At 43.6% G+C, this 20,966-nt stretch overlaps 1 protein-coding gene across 2 annotated transcripts in view; it reads right to left on the bottom strand.

Annotated features, from left to right (window-relative positions):
* Positions 1–10,411, bottom strand: part of MAPK8IP1 (mitogen-activated protein kinase 8 interacting protein 1) — a 156,983-nt gene extending 146,572 nt beyond the window's left edge. For both annotated transcript variants that reach the window (XM_073604261.1, XM_073604262.1), the window contains exon 1: positions 10,265–10,411. In XM_073604261.1, the coding sequence (XP_073460362.1) occupies positions 10,265–10,350 (86 nt within the window). In that variant the 5' untranslated portion in view covers positions 10,351–10,411. The remainder of the gene's footprint in view (positions 1–10,264) is intronic.
* Positions 10,412–20,966: the final 10,555 nt, after the last annotated feature.

Genomic DNA, 20,966 nt, shown 5'->3' with positions numbered 1-20,966 from the left:
CGGCATATCTGCATGTACGTGCCTTATTTGAAGATGGCAATGCAGAAGAGGAGTTGTCATGCGTCAAGGTGCATTTCCTATGTGTGTTGACATGCACTATTAACACATTCCCAATGCCTTTTTGAGTTAAAGGGTAGCTCCACTTTTGTGGGGAAAAAAGCTTGTAAAATAAATGAATCTAGCATATACATATACTGTAAAAGTCATATTGTAATTGAATGTTGTTAAAAATTACTTTTTTCCTTTTCAGCCTGCAGCTCTGTAATTTTCTGTAAAATGCAACCTGGAGGCGTTGTGTACAGATATGGTGTACAGAACCCCCCCCCAATCCCCCCAGATATGTAATTTCCGGTTTATGTGATTGGCTCACTGATTTTTCGCAGAAGTCTGCACTAGGATACAAGTCAGATTTGCAGGCATCCCCATGCAACAAAAATGTCATTTTTGATGAGAGGGTAACACTGCCACTTTCATCATTAGAGCTCTGTCTTTGCTTTAAATTATCCCAAACGTGTTCTATTGGGTTGAGGTCAGGAGTCTGTGCAGGTCAGTCAAGTTCCCCCACCCCAAACTCGCTCATCTATGTCTTTATGGACTTTGCTTTGTGAATGGGCCCTCAAGAATCTCAAGTAACATTAAATCTGCACCTATTCACACCTATGCAGGTTGCGGGTGATGAGTTTTCTGGGTGCGTTTTGTGCTTTTTTCACACGTGTTTTTGATGCATTTTTGGGACGGGTCTGTTGTCTTGGAGTAAAAAACAGCAAAAACACAGAAGGAATGCATCGAAAACATAAGCACTGCATTTTTGATGTATTTTTGATGCTTTTCCATTGAAGTCTATGGAACAAAAAATGCAAAGGGAAAAGAAAGAACACAAGGGCGCACTCAGCTTTTGCATTATCCTTAGGTAAATATTTTATTTAAAAGTAAAAGAAAACTACTCACCAACTCACCAAGGAAAAAATCATGATAAAATATAAAAATCAAGATCAGTGCGCCCTTGTTTTCTTTCTTTTCCCTTTGACTGTTAGGATACCCCTATCCTTGAGGGCAGCAAGACCAGAGACATTATCCATTACGAGATCTAGTCCATCTGGTACTCACTTGTGCGCAGGAGTGTTTTGTTTTCTGTGAACAAAAAATGCAACCTGTTGCAGAAAAAAAAAAAGTACCGGAATTAAAAAAAAAAAAAACGCACCAGAGGAAAACGCACAGATGTGAATGTGACCCTCAGGAAACCATGTTAAATGGACTGTAGTGCGTTTCTGCAAAACTGGAAATGTACTGAAAAACGCATAAGTGTAAACCAGAGAGAGATCTATATGGCTTTGGCTTGCTGTCTCTATGTTGAGTCACTAATCTGGAAGAAGTGAAATCAGTCAGCACTCCTCATGATCAGCATCCTTATTCTCAGTCAGCCACTCAGAAAGTACTAAAGGCAGAGGCAGCCAGAAAACTTGCATTTTCTGGAGGAGGAATGCTATAGCAGCCTTCATAGGCTACATTCATACAGGCACAGAAAGTATTTGTGGATGGTTTTCATAACGGCGCCCCTAGACCCAGCAACACTCTGTGCTATAGCTACATACAAGCTGGCCCAACTCCGTAAAAATGGCGACCTTGGCTGCACACTGTCTGGGCCCAGGGTCGATCGAAGGCTCTATTCACATCTAAGGCTTAGATGAGGTGCTGGCTATTGATTTATACAGAGGATAGATGTGACAGCTGCTGGCGGTCATACACAGTGTGTGCAGGCAGTGTTTACAACCACCACCAAATCTCTACTGATTCTTGTCGGTGGCCACCACTATTCGGCCGTGTAATGGCAGCCTGGCTTCTCTCTGTACAGGTTTTTATTCGATGCAGACACAGAGCCTTGCTGAGCTGCGTTACGAGCGCACCGTCCGATCGCCTCCATTCATGTCGCCCAGCGCCTGAGCACTGATCATCTAATGACCCCCCGGGAGGAGGCCTCTGCCTGGATCGTTCGCTCATGATGGGGCTGCTGGTCATTATCACAGGCTCTTTTAATTGCTCTATTTGCTGAGCCCAGTCAGGCTGCAGTAACTCCCAGTGAAGAGCATTCATCCAGGAAGGGAGCGATCAGCACTAGCCGCTCTGATGGCTCGCCCGCCTCGGGCTTGCTGCGTAGCTTGAGCTGGTACACGTCTTCCTTCCACCCCCTGCAGCGTCCGGCCATGGACACCCTTTTGTGACAAGGGTGCACCCACCACGCCATGGCGAGGTGACTAAAAATACCAGAAAACCCGCTCTAAGGAAAGGGACCAATAGGAACACCAACAAGCTGTGACAACCAAGTCCCCGATAGCTGAGATCCCTACAAAATCAGGACTGTTTCCCACACACCAAACAATGCAATCTGTATAAAACCAAATGGTTCCTCCAGTCGGCCTTCTTGTTTTTAGGACCCATTCACACTAAAGTGATAAGTGACTTATAGAGTGACTGTGATAGGGTGGCGGACAATCTGGCACTAACTGACACTGGCTGGAGGGACACTAACTGACACTGACATCACTAGTGACACTAATACAGTGATCAGCGATAATACTGTACTAATGACACTGGCTGTGTGGCAGGGCAATCAAACGGTTAACCATACCTCCCAACATTTTGAGATGGGAATGAGGGACACCTACTAACAAATGTATGTAGGCGTAGGACATCCCCTGCCACACCCCCTGCCACACCCCCTTAAAGGAGAATTAACCAAAAAAAAAGGTTAATTAAATCCACAAGGACTTTTTTTTTACCACTACTATTCCTTTATATTGGCTTTTAAAATGTACAAATGCAGCAATTTAGAAAATAGATGAAAGGTTTAGCACTGGGGAACACTTTTTGATAGATAAAAAGTGCATTTTATATACAACTATATGGATCAGACCAAAATGAGGGACAAATGAGGAGGAAAGAGGGACAGAGGGACATTGCTCCAAATCAGGACAGTCCCTCGAAATCAGGGACAGTTGGGAGCTATGGGTTACCTATGGAGGGCAATCAAGGGGTTAAATGTGCCTAACAAGTGTACGCAAGTGTATATGTGCTGCTTGTACTGACACCGAATCCGGCTGGCTTCTCTCCCTGAGCAAAAAGATCCTGTGCGTTCTGTTTAAACACACAGAGGTCTGTGCTGTGATTGGCCATAGCTGATCAGCAGGTATACAGCCATAATCATTGGCTGTAACCTGCTGACTATCTTGTGCTATGTCCAATCACAGCACAGGTCAGCAAGGGTCTTGTGGGCCTGAAACCCCTGAACCAAGTAGTGAGGTACAGGTACCTTGTCCACCCTGCAGCTACCACTCGCCCGCAGTAAATGTACTGTGGGTGGGCAGAAAGTGGCTAAGGCTGCGAACTAAGAGACGGTTTGGTTACTCTTCTTTCGGCACCCAGAACCAACTACTATAACAGCAGGAAAATGGTGGCCCAATTCTGTTACCAGTTTGAACCCTGAGCGGGTGATCTGTTGGCACACGGTACATTGCTTAACCAAGAAAAATGTGCCAACTGTTCGGAGACAGCAACAAGGAGGACCCATTATACAGGAAGTGTATTTCTGGCCAGCATCAATGTGTGCTAGACCTGGCACCCCTGCTGCCCTAGGCCATAGCCTATGTTGGCGATGCTGAGATCTGGCCCCAATCACACCGATCTGCAGTAAGTGAAAGACGTAACATTATAGCATAAGAATAGTATGTGAGGAGAACTGTAAGGAATGGCTTGCCCATACAGGATTGCAGCTCCAGCATATGGTTGGAAGAGACGCAGCTGTATAGATGGACTCTGGGGTCAATGATCTTCCAAGAGTCACGGATTGGAACAGAAACTCATCTATGGTTACCATCATAATAGAAACCACATTAATTACCATGTGCTGGTACACCAGCTCCACCACAATGCCATCCTAGGCTGCTACATGAGGCAAGAGGCTGTAGTGGTGTAAGGGGAAGCACATATTAGGTACATATCACTGGGTGTAGTAAAAAGCCTCTTTAGGAATACCACAGGACCTGTACCTGCTGATAGTGTCGGAACAAGGTCATCCAGCGCCCAGGGCAAAGATATCAAACTGCACCCCCTCACTTAGGGTTAGTGTCAGGGCTCCCCCATCCCTGCAATGAACCGTTGCACCCATGGCATTCGCCCCTCTCCTGCCCACCCCTGTCCTGCCTACTAATACACGGGGCAAAGGATGAAGAGGAAAGAAAGCACACCTACAGTATACTGAAATCATGGAGGGGTCACCTCGCTGACTTCATTGTGAAAAATACTAGCTATGTCTGGCTTTATTGCCAAGTCACTGACAATGTACAGGTGATGAGGACAGAGGAGAAGTCATCACTCCAGATTTGCATTAATGTACAGTATCTCACAAAATTAAGTACACCCCTCACATTTTGTAAATATTTTATTATATCTTTTCATGTGACAACACTGAGGCTCGGTTCACACTGGGGCGACTTGTCAGGCGACCTAGTCGCCTGACAAGTCGCCTCCCGTTCTGTGCTATGGAACCGTTCTAATCGGAGCGACGCAAGTCGCTCCGACTTAGAAAAAGGTTCCTGTATTACTTTGGGGGCGACTTGGGGCGACTTGCATAGACTTCTATGCAGAAGTCGTCTCGCAAGTCGCCCCGGCAGTCGTTTGCAGGTCGCCTCGCTGAGGCGACCTGCAAGTCGTGCCGCCCATGTGTGAACCGAGCCTGAAGAAATGACACTTTGCTACAATGTAAAGTAGTGAGTGTACAGCTTGTATAACAGTGTAAATTTGCTGTCCCCTTAAAATAACTCAACACACAGCCATTAATGCCTAAACCGCTGGCAACAAAAGTGAGTACACCCCTAAGTGAAAATGTCCAAATTGGGCCCAAAGTGTCAATATTTTGTGTAGCCACCATTATTTTCCAGCACTGTCTTAACCCTCTTGGGCATGGAGTTCACCAGAGCTTCACAGGTTGCCACTGGAGTCCTCTTCCACTCCTCCATGAGGACATCACGGAGCTGGTGGATGTTAGAGACCTTGCGCTCCTCCAACTTCCATTTGAGGATGCCCCACAGATGCTCAACAGGGTTTAGGTCTGGAGACATGCTTGGCCAGTCCATCACCTTTACCCTCAGCTTCTTTAGTAAGGCAGTGGTCATCTCTGAGGTGTGTTTGGGGTGGTTATCATGTTGGAATACTGCCCTGCGGCCCAGTCTCCAAAGAGAGGGGATCATGCTCTTCTTCAGTATGTCACAGTACATGTTGGCATTCATGGTTCCCTCAATGAACTGTAGCTCCCCAGTGCCGGCAGCACTCATGCAGCCCCAGACCATGACACTCCCACCACTATGCTTGACTGTAGACAAGACACACTTGTCTTTGTATTCCTCATCTGGTTGCCGCCACACACGCTTGTCACCATCTGAACCAAATAAGTTTATCTTGGTCTCATCAGATCACAGGACATGGTTCCAGTAATCCATGTCCTTAGTCTGCTTGTCTTCAGCAAACTGTTTGTGGGCTTTTTTGTGCAACATCTTTAGAAGAGGCTTCTTTCTGGGATGACAGCCATGCAGACCAGTTTGATGCAGTGTGTGGCGTATGGTCTGAGTACTGACGGGCTGACCCCCCCACCCCTTCAACCTCTGCAGCAATGCTGGCAGCACTCATATGTCTATTTCCCAAAGACAACCTCTGGATATGATGCTGAGCATGTGCACTCAACTTCTTTGGTCGACCGTGGCGAGGCCTGTTCTGAGTGGAACCTGTCCTGTTAAACCGCTGTATGGTCTTGGCCACCGTGCTGCAGCTCAGTTTCAGGGTCTTGGCAATCTTCTTTTAGCCTAGGCCATCTTTATGCAACAATTCTTTTTTTCAGATCCTCAGAGAGTTCTTTGCCATGAGGTGCCATGTTGAATTTCCAGTGACCAGTATGAGAGAGTGAGAGCGATAACACCAAATTTAACACACCTGCTCCCCATTCACAACTGAGACCTTGTAACACTAACGAGTCACATGACACCAGGGAGGGAAAATGGCTAATTGGGCCCAATTTGGACATTTTCACTTAGGGGTGTACTCACTTTTGTTGCCAGCGGTTTAGACATTAATGGCTGTGTGTTGAGTTATTTTGAGGGGACAGCAAATTTACACTGTTATACAAGCTGTACACTCACTACTTTACATTGTAGCAAAGTGTCATTTCTTCAGTGTTGTCACATGAAAAGATAGAATAAAATATTTACAAAAAATGTGAGGGGTGTACTCACTTTTGTGAGATACTGTACATATGCTTTTCTGGCCACAGCATTCCTTGTAGAAGAATTTCATTAACATATTGACTATTGAGCAACCAGCAACTGTTTTATAATATAACATAAAGAGTAGAGGGGTCAGGAGTATGTCATATACAGCCCTGTGTATAGAGTGCAGTGGCCAGGAGTATGTCATGTATACCCTAGTGTACAATGGTCAGGAGTATGTCTTATACTGTCCAGCATACAGAGTGCAGTGGTCAGGGGTATGTCATGTATACCCTAGTGTACAATGGTCAGAAGTATGTCTTATACTGTCCAGCATACAGAGTGCAGTGGTCAGGAGTATGTCATGTATACCCAAGTGTACAATAGTCAGAAGTATGTCTTATACTGTCCAGCATACAAGCATACAGGGTGCAGTGGTCTGGAACATGTCATATACAGCCCAGTGTACAGAGTGCAGTGATCAGGAGTATGTTTTTATATTGTAAAGTGCTGCGTAAACTGTTGGCACTATATAAATCCTGTATAATAATAATAATATACAACCCAGTGTACAGAGTGCAGTGGTCAGTAGTATGTTATATACAATTTCCAATATCAAATTGCGCTATATTTCCATAAAGTGAATCCGTGCTGTGAATAAAAATAATTCAACCTTTCTAAAGTGAATATCATATATAAAATTAATCAAATTGCACATTGTAAACAGTCCCCTCTTATTGATAGTAGATCTCCACTGTGAAAACAACACACAATGCACCCGGGAATAGTAATGAGAGAAAAGATCTGCCTTCCACTTCCACACATGTTATATACAACCCAGTATACAGAGTGCAATGGTCAGGAGTATGTTATATACAGCCCAGTATACAGAGTGCAGTGGTCAGGAGTATGTTATATACAGCCCAGTGTACAGAGTGTAGTGGTCAGGAGTATGTTATATACAGCCCAGTGTACAGAGTGCAATGGTCAGGAGTATGTTATATACAGCCCAGTGTACAGAGTGTAGTGGTCAGGAGTATGTTATATACAGCCCAGTGTACAGAGTGTAGTGGTCAGGAGTATGTTATATACAGCCCAGTGTACAGAGTGTAGTGGTCAGGAGTATGTTATATACAGCCCAGTATACAGAGTGTAGTGGTCAGGAGTATGTTATATACAGCCCAGTGTACAGAGTGCAGTGGTCAGGAGTATGTTATATACAGCCCAGTGTACAGAATGTAGTGATCAGGAGTATGTTATATACAGCCCAGTGTACAGAGTGTAGTGGTCAGGAGTTTATGATATACAGCTCAGGGTACAGAGTGCAGTTGTCAGAAGTATGTCTTTTACAATCCAGAGTATAGAATTCATTGTAAGGAGTGTGTCATATATAGCCCAGGGTACAGAGTTCAGTAGTCAGGGTAATGCCAGATACTGCCCAGCATACAGAATGCAGCGGTCAGGAGTATGTCATTTACAGCTCATTGTACAGAAGTGATCAGGAGTATGTCATATACAGCCCAGTATACAGTGGTCAGGAGTATGTCATATACAGCCCAGTATACAGAATACAGTGGTCAGGAGTATGTCATATACAGCCCAGTATACAGAATGCAGTGGTCAGGAGTATGTCATATACAGCCCAGTATACAGAATGCAGTGGTCAGGAGTATGTCACACACAGCCCAGCTTGCAGTGGTCAGGGGCATATCATATACCGCCCACCCTGCCATCACTCTGCTGTGCTGTCCACCCTTCAGGGCCCCTGGGATTCTATCTTTCTGGCAGAGCTCCCCTGGTATCCTTCTCTGCTTCTCTTGCTGTACAGTACATTCTCCTAAGTCCCTCTGCAGCTTTATCTCCTTTCTCCTGCTCCCTGCACCATGCAGCCTGTGCTGTGTGTCCAGTGGTCAGAGATAAAAGTTTGGCAGTCCTTACAGCCAATCAGGTTCCTCCTCCCCTCTCTTCAGACTGAGCTGTCCATTCATGGAGGATGTTAGCTGTTGAAAGGATGCCAGGGTGTGTGGCTCCTATCCCTTTAAGTGTTTGCCAGCTTGCGCCATTGATGGATGCTCTGTATAGAAAAGGGGGGTCGGGCCCCCATATCTCCCTCCTTATCTACATTCCTGATGACCTTCTACATACATTTCTCAGTACAGGTTTCCTTTATTACGCATGATTACTATACACAGCTAGATGCCATCCATGGGCATCAGAAATTACAAGTGCCTGTATTGCCTCCTGGCAATAAATCAGATTCAAACCCTTTTTTTTCCTTTATTTTTGATTTAATATCCACAGTTCTCAAAAATTTGATTTCAATAGGCTGCCCTAATGCAAGGCACTTTATTGCCTGATATTACATGCATTACCTCACAAATGGAAATGGACCCTCTGACATTTCAAGGCTCCGTGTCAACAGGCCACAAATGTGACATAGAAGGGGAACACAGCACCCAGCATGCCGGTCTTGGCATGGCAGCAATACAACCAGCTGGGTGTGAAGAATTACAATGAGCAGGCGCGGATTGCTGGCACTGCCACCTCTAGAAACCCCTGATGGATGCACACCAAGCGTCAACTAATTAACAAGCCCTGAGGCAATAATAATAATAATCATGCTGATTATGGGGGTCTGGAGGTTACAGGAAGGAGACGGTGGGCTCTCTCCGCACAACACAAACCGCCTGATTTACTACCCACTTCCAGCCTCACTGTGCTATCCTTCCCTCCTCCATCAAGTTACTGACTACTGAGCCACCCCATCACCTTCTATTATTACAGATCCAATCTCCTCCACCCGCCAGGCCTCCCTGTGTTCTGGTACCTCCAGGCTACCCCCTCCCACACCTGTTTATCTACTCCAGGCGTATAGAAGCGGGAGGGATGAGGAATACGCCGTAACCCATTGCATGCCGTGCCGCTGCTACAAATCCCATAAATCAGAATACATCATCGTCATCATATAGAGAAATACCAACACCACACCCAGAGATATTATATAGAGATAGATAGAGGTAGGTCAAGAGAGGTACGATCAATAGATAGATAGATGGAGATAGCTACATCCAATAGATAAATAGATAGGGATAGGTACAAACGATGGATAGATAGATAGATAGATAGATAGATAGATAGATAGATAGATAGATAGATAGATAGATAGATAGATAGATAGATAGATAGATAGATAGATAGATAGATAGATAGATAGATAGATAGAGATAGCTACATCCAATAGATAAATAGATAGAGGTAGGTCAAGAGGTATGATCGATTGATAGATAGACACAGGTAAATATGATAAATAAATGGATAGATAGGGATAGGTACATATGAAGATAGATAGATAGATAGATAGATAGATAGATAGATAGATAGATAGATAGATAGATAGATAGATAGATAGATAGATAGATAGATAGATAGATAGATAAATTGCTATAATAGACTACAATAAATAAAAAATACATACGTCTACACACAAATATATTATACAGCAGATAAGCTGCAATATATAGAGATGTCATCAGTAGAATAAACAGACAAACATAACATCCAATAATACAACAAGCCACATACTAAATGGTTGCCATACTGCAAGAAATATACATGGGTTCTATAGAGAGATGCTATAGCTACATTTTTGGGGGATTGCTTTGGCAATACACAATCATTATAATACTGGGTTGTGAAAATTCAACGGAGAAGATAGATATACAGATAGATCGATCGATCGATAGATAGATAGATAGATAGATAGATAGATAGATAGATAGATAGATAGATAGATAGATAGATAGATAGATAGATAGATAGAATCCTAATATCTGATTGCAATAAATGCAGTTTGTGTATTGCAGGGATAGACACGTATTCCAGGCACAGCATCGGTGAAAGCACTCAGCGTAGACGTAGGCAGGAGCGGGGCTCAGGGAATTGGCATCCTCCCTCCCCCTGGGGAAAAGAAGGCAAGGGGGGGGCATCTGGGTCATAGTGGATAAAGGGCTTACCTGAAATGTGGGGGTGAAGCCAGGTGGAGCCCCAGGAAAGGAGAGGAGCTAGCTGGGGTTGTGCTTGCCTTTTCTCTCTCCGCCATTCTGTCTATGAGATGCTCAGCCAGGCAGAGGGAGGAGAAGGAGGAGGAGGAGGAGGATGGGGATGCTGACAGGTAGGAGAGGAGGAGGACCAAGTTCAGCAAAGAGGAAGAGGATGACAGGTGGGTGGAAGTGATAAAAATAAATAATATTACATGTACATACTATATATATATATATATATATATATATATATATATATATATATATATATATATATATATATATATATATATATATATATATATACACTGTATGTGTGTGTATATATATATATATATATATATATATATATATATATATGTGTGTATATATATATATTTTTTTTCTGCCTCATTGAGTAGTGGGGACAGTACAGGATCTTCTAGGTGTCCTTTATACGGATTGAATGGGGATCACATTTTATAGACTGCACCAATGTTTTAAGCCTCGTACACACGCTTTGATTTTCAGACGACAGAACCTCTGATTTCTGTGGCATGCTAGTCTCATGTCGAAAGTGAAGAGGTTACTAACAATACGAGAATTTTCGTTTGACAGACTACAACGCCAGAAGTGACGTAACGTGTTGAATAATTTTCTATGTGTTCTTTCGTTTCTGGGCATGCGTAGTCTTGCTCTTACGAATTTTTTTCGTATGAAAACCGTACTAATGAAACGAAAATCAGACGTTGAGTTCACATCCGACAAAAAATTTCTAGTCTGCACATCCAGCTTTTGTCTGGCGAAAAAGTGTAATCGGCTGTCGAAAGCACCGTACTAACGGTAAGATTTGCGGACGATCGGTCGTCGTAACACAACTGACATCCGAAAATCAAAGCGTGTGTACGGGCCTTAAAGTGGTTGTAAACCCTTACAGACCACTTTATGCTACAGGTAAGCCTATAATAAGGCTTACCTGTAGCTACCCCGGATATCTCCTAAACCTGCACGGTTAAGGAGATATCCCCTGTATTTGCATGTGCTGACGTCATCGGCACATGCGCACTGACACAAACTGAAGCAATGGCACATATGTGCCGTTGCTTCAGTTAGTGTGCCGTTACCACGCGCATGCACGGGAGTGACGTCATCGCGGCTCTGGCCAATTACATCGCTGGAGCCACGATACCCGGAAGTAACCCCCGGGAGTGATTTGGCCGCCGGAGTGGTGTACGGGCACCGCAGCGAGGGCTTTGATCTCAGGTGAGTATTACATACATACTATCTCATTATGCCTTTGTCTTGCAGGTGTTTTTTGTTTTTTTTTTTAAGTGGGTTTACACCCACTTTAAGAGGATGCAGCCACAGAATTCACTCAGAATGTAATGACAGCCGTGTGCCACACAGAAGAGCTTCCCACGCTTTGACAGGTGGATGAAAGAACGGTGTGTCCATATTATTAGTTATTCCAACCTACAGCATAGCTGCTGATATTTTATTATTAGATGTGTCCTAAGGTGTTTATATACAGTCATCAGTAAGGAGTGATCAGGAGAAGAAGTGCCCCAGGAGAAGAGCTGGCATTCTACAAAGTCATCTGGTTATAATGACTCCCCAAAATGAATTATAGCCCACTGCTGTAATAATTTTTATATTAATAATAATAATAATTTAACACTTTTCATTTATTAATTTTATTATCATAGGTGTCCTAAGGCTTTATATACAGAAGAAGGGAGTGATTGGCTGCACTGGCATCATAGAGAACCCATTAGGGTACAATGACTTCCCAAACTGAATTATATCTATACTATCACTGTAATAAAAATGATAATAATAATACAAATAATAATTAGTTAACACAATTATAATTTAATAATTTTATTGTACAGCGTTCAATGACTCCCCAAACTGAATTATACAGTAAAAGAAAAAAAGTATTTGATCCCCTGCTGATTTTGTACGTTTGTCCACTGACAAAGAAATGATCAGTCTCTAATTTTAATGGTAGGTTTATTTTAACAGTGAGAGACAGAATAACAACAAAAATATCCAGAAAAATGCATTTCAAAAAAGTTATAAATTGATTTGCATTTTAATGAGTGAAATAAGTATTTGACCCCTTCGCAAAACATGAGTTAGTACTTGGTGGCAAAACCCTTGCTGGCAATCACAGAGGTCAGACGTTTCTTGTAGTTGGCCACCAGGTTTGCACACATCTCAGGAGGGATTTTGTCCCACTCCTCTTTGCAGATCCTCTCCAAGTCATTAAGGTTTCGAGGCTGATGTTTGGTAACTCAAACCTTCAGCTCCCTCCACATATTTTCTATGGGATTAAGGTCTGGAGACTGGCTAGGCCACTCCAGGACCTTAAAGAGGAGGGCCAGTCAAAAAAAAAAAAAAAATTAAAAGTCAGCAGCTACAAATACTGCAGCTGCTGACTTTTAATTGGACACTCACCTGTCCCAGGGTCCAGCGATGCGGGAGATCGAAGCCCCGCTCGTCTCCCCCTCCGTTCGGCGGCGCTGGCATTGCAACTGTGGGCGCTGGGCTGTGGCTTCACAGCCTGGCACCCACTGCGCATGCGCGAGCGGCGCCGAGCGCCGTGATTGGCCGCTCAGTCACCTGGGACCTGTAATGGGTCCCAGATGATTGATAGGAGGGAGGGAGCAGAGCTGAGCCCTTCCTGTGCGGAGACGGAAGTGATGTCACCAGCCCAGGCACTGAAAGAGGCAGGCTACGAGGGACCCCCTAGCAACAGGCATTTAGAGGTGAGTAAAAAAAAAAAATATCCAAATGTTTTTAAGGATTTTTCATGTAGTTTTTTTTTTTGGGTGGAACCCCACTTTAATGTGCTTCTTCTTGAGCCATTCCTTTGTTGCCTTGGCCCTAGGTTGTGGGCCATTGTCATGCTGGAAGACCCACGAACCATTTTCAATGCCCTGGCTGAGGAAAGCAGGTTCTCACCCAATATTTGACAGTACATGGCCCCGTCCCTTTGATGCGGTGACGTTGTGCTGTCCCCCAAAACATAATGTTTCCACCTCCATGTTTGATGGTGGGGATGGTGTTCTTGGGGTCATAGGCAGCGTTCCTCCTCCTCCAAACACGAGCTGAGTTGATGCCAAAGAGTTTGATTTTGGTCTCATCTGACCACAACACTTTCACCCAGTTCTCCTCTGAATCATTCAGCTGTTCATTAGCAAACTTCAGATGGGCCTGTACATGTGCAGGGGGACTTTGCGTGCACTGCAGGATTTCAGTCCTTCTCGGCGTAGTGTGTTACCAATTGTTTTCTTGGTGACTATAGTCCCAGCTGCCTTGAGATCATTGACAAGATTCTCCCGGGTAGTTCTGGGCCAATTCCTCACCGTTCCCATGATCATTGAAACTCCATGAGGTGAGATCTTTCATGGAGCCCCAGACCGAGGGAGATCGACAGTTTTTTTGTGTTTCTTCCATTTGTGAATAATCGCACCAACTGTTGTCACCCTCTCACAGAGCTGCTTGGCGATGGTCTTGTAGCCAATTCCATCCTTGTTTAGGTCTAGAACCTTGGCAACGTCATCCTTGGACAGCTCTTTGGTCTTGGCCATGGTCTAGAGATTGGAATCTGATTGATTGATTGCTTCTGTGGACAGGTGTCTTTTATACAGGTAACAAGCTGCAATTAGGAGCACTCCCTTTAAGAGAGTGCTCCTAATCTTAGCTCATTACCTCTATAGAAGACACCTGGGAGTCAGAAGTCTTGCTGATTGATAAGGGATCAAATACTTATTTCACTCATTAAAATGCAAATCAATTTATAACTTTTTTGAAATGCATTTTTGTCAGTGGGCAAACGTACACAGTGGTGTAGTGGGTGGCACTCTCGCCTAGCAGTAAAAAGGGTCACTGGTTCGAATCCCAACCACAACACTACCTGCCTGGAGTTTGCATGTTCTCCCTGTGCCTGTGTGGGTTTCCTCCGGGTACTCAGGTTTCCTCCCACACTCCAAAGAAATGCTGGTAGGTAAATTAGCTTCTGTCCAAAATTGGCCCATAGTATAAGAATGTGAGTTGGGGACCTTGGATTGTGGGCTCCTTGAGGGTAGGGAGCAATGTATGTGTGGAGTGCTGCGTAAATTGACAGCACTATATGGGTACCTTAAATAAATAATGATATAATAGATGAGCATCTTAATGAGACACAATGTAGGGGGCTAGGGACAATTGTAGACACTCACTCAGGTTGAACTGGATGGACTGGTGTCTTTATTCAACCTTACTAACTATGTACAAAATCAGCAGGGGGTCAAATACTTTTTCCCTCACTGTATATCACCACTGTAAAATGTTGAATAATTACAATTTATTAATAATATAATACAATTTTAATTTATAAATAATCAATAATTTATTTTATTATCATAGGTATCCTAAGGCTTAATATACAGGGCCATTAGATGGGAGTGATTGGCTGTGGTGGCACCATAGAGAGCCCATTAGGGTACAATGACTTCCCAAACTGAATTATATACTATCACTGTAATAATAATTTAACACAATTATAATAGAATGCTTTAATTGTGCAGCATATGGCTCCCCAAACTGAATTTATATATCACACTGTGATACTTTGAATAATTATAATTGATTGATAATATAATACAATTTTAATTTAGCAATTTTATTATCATAGGTGTCCTAAGTCATTAGAAGGCAGTGGTTGGCTGCACTGGCATCCTAGAGAGCCATCAGGGTATAATGACCCCCCCAAACTGATATATAAACCATCACTGTAATAAAATATAAAAAAAATAAAATAAACTTGCTTGTAGCTTGGTGTCAGCCTCTCCCTTCATTCTCTTTTCCTGTCTCTTTTTTTTCTGCTCCTGTCTTGTTTTCATCCACCATGTTTCCTGTCTGTCTTGTTTCTTTCCAGTTTTCTACTCTTTTTGTTGTGTGTAGTAAGGTATTTATTACCTGTAACAGCGACCACAGTACTCCCCCTAACAATACCTTCATCTGCTTCTTTCCCGGAGGGCAGCACCATCTTTGTTTGGGCATCATGCAGGGTCACCATCCACTTCTTGAACAGAGATACTGGTTTAGACATGACACAGTCATGAAAATCCTGGTGCCTGTGCAGTTCCTGGCCTTGTTTTCTAATGTCAGACATCAGTCCCCTCTGCAGCCTCTCACATTATGACTTTATTAGAGTTTGATCCCCGGGGTAGAGGAGACCACGGGCTGAAAAACACATTTGCAATGTGGTGCACAACATGACCTTTACGTTACGTACGTCAACACAGAAAAAACACATGATACAAATGTTCTAATTTGAGTTGTAATTCAGTGAGTAAAATAAGTATTTGATCCACAAGCTAAACATGACTTAGTACTTGGTGTAGAAACCCTTGTTGGCAAGCACAGAGGTAAGACATTTCTTGTAGTTGGTTACCAGGTTTGCACACATCTCAGGAGGGATTTTGGTCCACTCTTCTTTACAGATCTTCTCTAAATCCTTAAGGTTTCCTGGCTGTCACTTGACAATTTGAAGTTTCAACTTTCTTCATACATTTTCAATAGGATTAAGGTCTGGAGACTGGCTAGGCCACTCCATGACCTTAAGGTGGTTCATCTTAAGCTACTCCCTTGTTGCCTTGGCGGTATGTTTTGGGTCATTGTCATGCTGGAAGGCCCTTCCACAGCCCATCTTCGGTGTTCTGGCTTAAGGATGAAGGTTCTCATCCAAGATTTTACAATACATGTCCATTGGCTCCTCAATGCGGCAAAATCGGCCTGTACCTTTAGCAGAGAAACAGCCCCAAAGCATAATGTTTCCACCTCTGTGCTTGACTATAGGGATGGTGAAGGCCTCTTGAGCCCCCTCCCTAGGGAAAGAGAGCGTTGACTGATGGGGCATGGCTAGGTGCCGGACAAGGGGAACGATTGGTTGAAACATGGGGTATGAGATGGGCCTGAGCTCAGGAAACATGTGCCCCAGGGAATTCTGGGTCTTTCGGAAGAGTCGGTTGGAAGAGCTGCCCACCCTCCCGCCCCCTTTTTCCTCTGTTATGGTAGGTCACAGCTTGGTGTGGTTTTCTTGACCTTGCCAGCAGTTAAAGTTGCTGTAATGGGCTATGCCCTTGATGGAAAATTGGAAGTAGGCTGTCTGTCCAGCACTTATGGTAAGGACAGGCCCCACTTCCCTCTTTTGGTTGAGTGCTCACAGTACGACTGTGACTGGCACTGGTTAAATATGTTCACATGTTATGTGTTGGAATTTAATAAAGCTGTGGCCTTGCCCTTTTCAACCTAATGGTTGTAAGTGTCTTAATTAATGGGGTAAAGGGCAAGGGTGGTGGGGGATTTGATCCCATTGTGTTACGTTAATTGGGACCTAGGCCCATTGCGCCTCAGCAGTCATGTTCTTAGGGTCATAGTCAGCATTTTTCTTCCTCCAAACACGGTGAGTCGAGTTCAAGGCCAAAGAGCTCAACTTTGTTCTCATCTGACCACAGCACTTTCTCCCAATCCTTCTCTGAATCATTTAGATGTTCATTGGCAAACTTCAGATGGGCCTGCACATGTGCCTTCTAGAGGAGGGGGCTCTTGCGGGCGCTGCAGGATTTCAATCCATGACGGCGTATTAGGTTACCAATTGTTTGTTCGGGAACTGTGATCGCACCTGCCTTGAGATAATTTACAAGCTCCTCTGGGCTGATCCCTCACTTTTCTCATAAGCATCCTTACCCCATGAGGTGAAATCTTGCATGGAGCTCCAGGCCCGAGGGCAAATTATGGTTATTTTGTATTTCTTCCATTTGCGAATAATTGCTCCAAAAGTTGTCTCCTTCTCACCAAGCTTCTTGCTGATGGTCTTGCAGCCCATCCCAGCCTTGTGCAGGTCTACAATCTTGTCCATGACATCCTTTGACAGCTCTTTGGTCTTGCCCATGATGGTGAGGTTTGAACTGAAGAAAAAGGTTCTGTGGACAGGTGTCTTTCATACACATAACGAGTTGTCGTTAGGAGCACCTTTCCTAAATTGACAGGACTAATCTGTGTACCACATACTGTAGCCAGTCTGTGGGAGCCAGAATTATTGTTGGTTGATAGGAGATCAAATACTTATTTTTACTCACTGAACTGCAACTCAATTTTTAACATTTGTATCGTGTATTTTTCTGGATTTTTGGTTGATATTCTGTCTCTATCATTTAAAAAGCACCTATGATAAAAATTATAGACCCTCCATTTCTTTGTCAGTGGGCAAACTTACAAAATCTGCAGGGAATCAAATAATTATTTTCCCCTCTGTATATACACGTGATTCTGCACTTCCGTATAGAGTGCACCACTTCTGTTGTGATTAGTCATAGCAGAAGCCGATCTGCAGGTACCAGCCAATGGATGACCGCCGGCACCTGCCAATTGTCGAGGAGAGACACAGGATGGAGCTCTGCATATGTAAACAACGCAGAGCTCCATCCTGTCAGCAGGGATGTGGTGGATTTTGTTTCCCTGCAAAGCACATTCCTTAGTTAAAACACCACATGGTGTACACAAAAACATTGGTTGGGCACACATTTAAAACTTTGATCGCCCCTGATGTTTAACCCCTTCCCAGCCAGTGTCTTTAGTCCAGTGACAGTGCATATTTTTAGCACTGATCACTGTATTCGAACACTGGTTCCCACAAAGTATCTAAAGTGTCAGTTTCCGATTGTCCGCCACACTATCGTAGTCCCAATATATGTCGCTGATCGCCGCCATTACCAGCATAAGAATAAAATAATTTTAAAAATCCAGTATATATACACCATAGTTTGTAAGCACTATAACTTTTGCGAAAACCAATCAATATACGCTTGTTGGGATTTTTTTTTTTTTTTTTACCAAAAACATGTAGAATATATATTGGCCTAAATTGATGAAGTAATTAGATTTTTTTCCCCATTTTTTTAATTAGGCATGCTTTATTGCAGAAAGTAAGAAATATTGTTTTTTTATTTTTGTAATTGTCAGTCTTTTTTTGTTTATAGGGCAAAAAATAAAAAAGCACAGAGGTGATCAAATACCACCAAAAAAAAGCTCTATTTGTGGGAAAAAAGGACAGAGCATGGCACGAACGCGCAATTGTCAGTTAAAGTAACGCAGTGCCGTATAGCAAAAAATGGCCTGGTCAGGAAGGGGGGGAAAACCTTCCGGAACTGGAGTGGTTAAGAACAACACTGGAAACAACATTTTGCAGTATATATCCACCACAATGTTGATTTGCGGCAGAACCCCTGGGGACCACCAACATTTTCGACAGACTACTGGTTGGCGACCGCTGGTCTACAGTATGTCCCTAGATGTGTTTAGATCAGGGGTCTCAAACTGGTGGCCCTCCAGGTGTTACTCCAGATGTTGTGGAACTACAAGTCCCATCGTGCCTCTGCCTGAGGGAGTCATGCTTGTAACTGTCAGCCTTACAACGCCTCATGGGACTTGTAGTTCTGCAACAGCGGGAGGGCCGCCAGTTTGAGACCCCTGGTTTAGATACTACTTCCGGTGTTCCTATACTACATTATTCACCTAGCACAAGCAAATTTGAGAACAAAAAAAAATTAAAATCCAGTAGCCCCTGGCAACTAGAATTACATTTTCTGTCAATGAAAGACCAATTCTGATTGGCTGCTGGATAATGGGGATGTGACACTCTGCATAGCAAAGACCAAATTACTTCTCAGTCCATTAGCTCCATTTTCTCATCAGTCTCTTAATTCCCTGCTGACTTCCTGTTTATCATGAAGGACAAAAGAAACACGAGAGTCTGAAAATACATTTATGGTACAGCATTATATTTACATACAGCTTGTGTAGAATTTACACATATGTAAAATATGTAAAATGACTGACCTCAGCCCAGCCACACTCTGCTGCACCATTCTAGGATAGGAATCCCTCCACTGCTGCCAGGAGGAGACATTCCCGCTGATGTAAGAAGACGGCAACGGCCATAGCAACCAAGAAGGAACTTTGTTTACATTTTTAAGCACAGGCTGCAACAGGGCCAGTTAGAAATAGGTCGGTTGCTATGGGCAACAAGTATTACCAACTGCGCTCTGTTTGTATATAACCGCTTCTATGGTCAGGTTAGAGCCATCCATCATGGTGTGCCAAGTATAAGGCCTCACGCACAGGAGCGCATGGGACTATACAGCGTAAAGTGCGGAGTTACTCAACACCATACTTGTGCAAACTTGCTTATGGGCATGAATCTGTGATGGCAGCTTGTGTGTGTCCAGGGATTTTAGCATGCGTGTAAGTTTACACAACTACAGCCTATACCCGCATACAGCTGCCTATATAAATGAATGGCTGTACGCAGGTATACACTGTAGTTGCATAAAACTCAAACATGTGCTAAAAATCCATGACACACACACAAGCTACAACCAGATTCACGCCAGTATAGGAGATTACACAGGTACGGCGTATGGCGTATACCCATGTACAAGCTATTCATGATCATGGGCAGCTGTACACAATATATATATACACATATACACACAGGGATGACGGAAAGTATTCAGACCCCCTTAAATTTTTCAGTCTTTGTTATATTGCAGCCATTTGCTAAAATCATTTACGTTCATTTTTTCCTCATTAATGTACACACAGCACCCCATATTGACAGAAAAACACAGAATTGTTGAAATTTTTGCAGATTTATTAAAAAAGAAAAACTGAAATATCACATGGTCCTAAGTATTCAGACCCTTTGCTGTGACACTCATATATTTAACTCAGGTGCTGTCTATTTCTACTGATCATCCTTGAGATGGTTCTACACCTTCATTTGAGTCCAGCTGTGTTTGATTATACTGATTGGACTTGATTAGGAAAGCCACACACCTGTCTATATAAGACCTCACAGCTCACAGTGCATGTTAGAGCAAATGAGAATCATGAGGTCAAAGGAACTGCCTGAAGAGCTCAGAGACAGAATTGTGGCAAGGCACAGATCTGGCCAAGGTTACAAAAAAATTTCTGCTGCACTTAAGGTTTCTAAGAGCACAGTGACCTCCATAATCCTTAAATGGAAGACCTTTGGGACGACCAGACCCCTTCCTAGAGCTGGCCGTCCGGCCAAACTGAGCTAATCGGGGGAGAAGAGCCTTGGTGAGAAAGGTAAAGAAGAACCCAAAGATCACTGTGGCTGAGCTCCAGAGATGCAGTCGGGAGATGGAAGAAAGTTGTAGAAAGTCAACCATCACTGCAGCCCTCCACCAGTCGGGACTTTATGGCAGAGTGGCTCCACGGAAGTCTCTCCTCAGTGCAAGACACATGAAAGCCCATGGAGTTTGCTAAAAAACACCTGAAGGACTCCAAGATGGTGAGAAATAAGATTCTCTGGTCTGATGAGACCAAGATAGAACTTTTTGGCCTTAATTCTAAGCGGTATGTGTGGAGAAAACCAGGCACTGCTCATCACCTGTCCAAAACAGTCCCAACAGTGAAGCATGGTGATGGCAGCATCATGCTGTGGGGGTGTTTTTTAGTTGCAGGGACAGGACAACTGGTTGCAATCGAGGTAAAGATGAACGCGGCCAAGTACAGGGATATCCTGGATGAAAACCTTCTCCAGAGTGCTCAGGACCTCAGACTGGGCCGTAGGTTTACCTTCCAACAAGACAATGACCCTAAGCACACAGCTAAAATA

The sequence above is a fragment of the Aquarana catesbeiana genome, linkage group LG11 (genome assembly GCF_042186555.1).
Source record: "Aquarana catesbeiana isolate 2022-GZ linkage group LG11, ASM4218655v1, whole genome shotgun sequence".
In the NCBI taxonomy this organism is placed as follows: Eukaryota; Metazoa; Chordata; class Amphibia; order Anura; family Ranidae; genus Aquarana; species Aquarana catesbeiana.
This window is presented reverse-complemented; position numbering and strand designations above follow the sequence as displayed.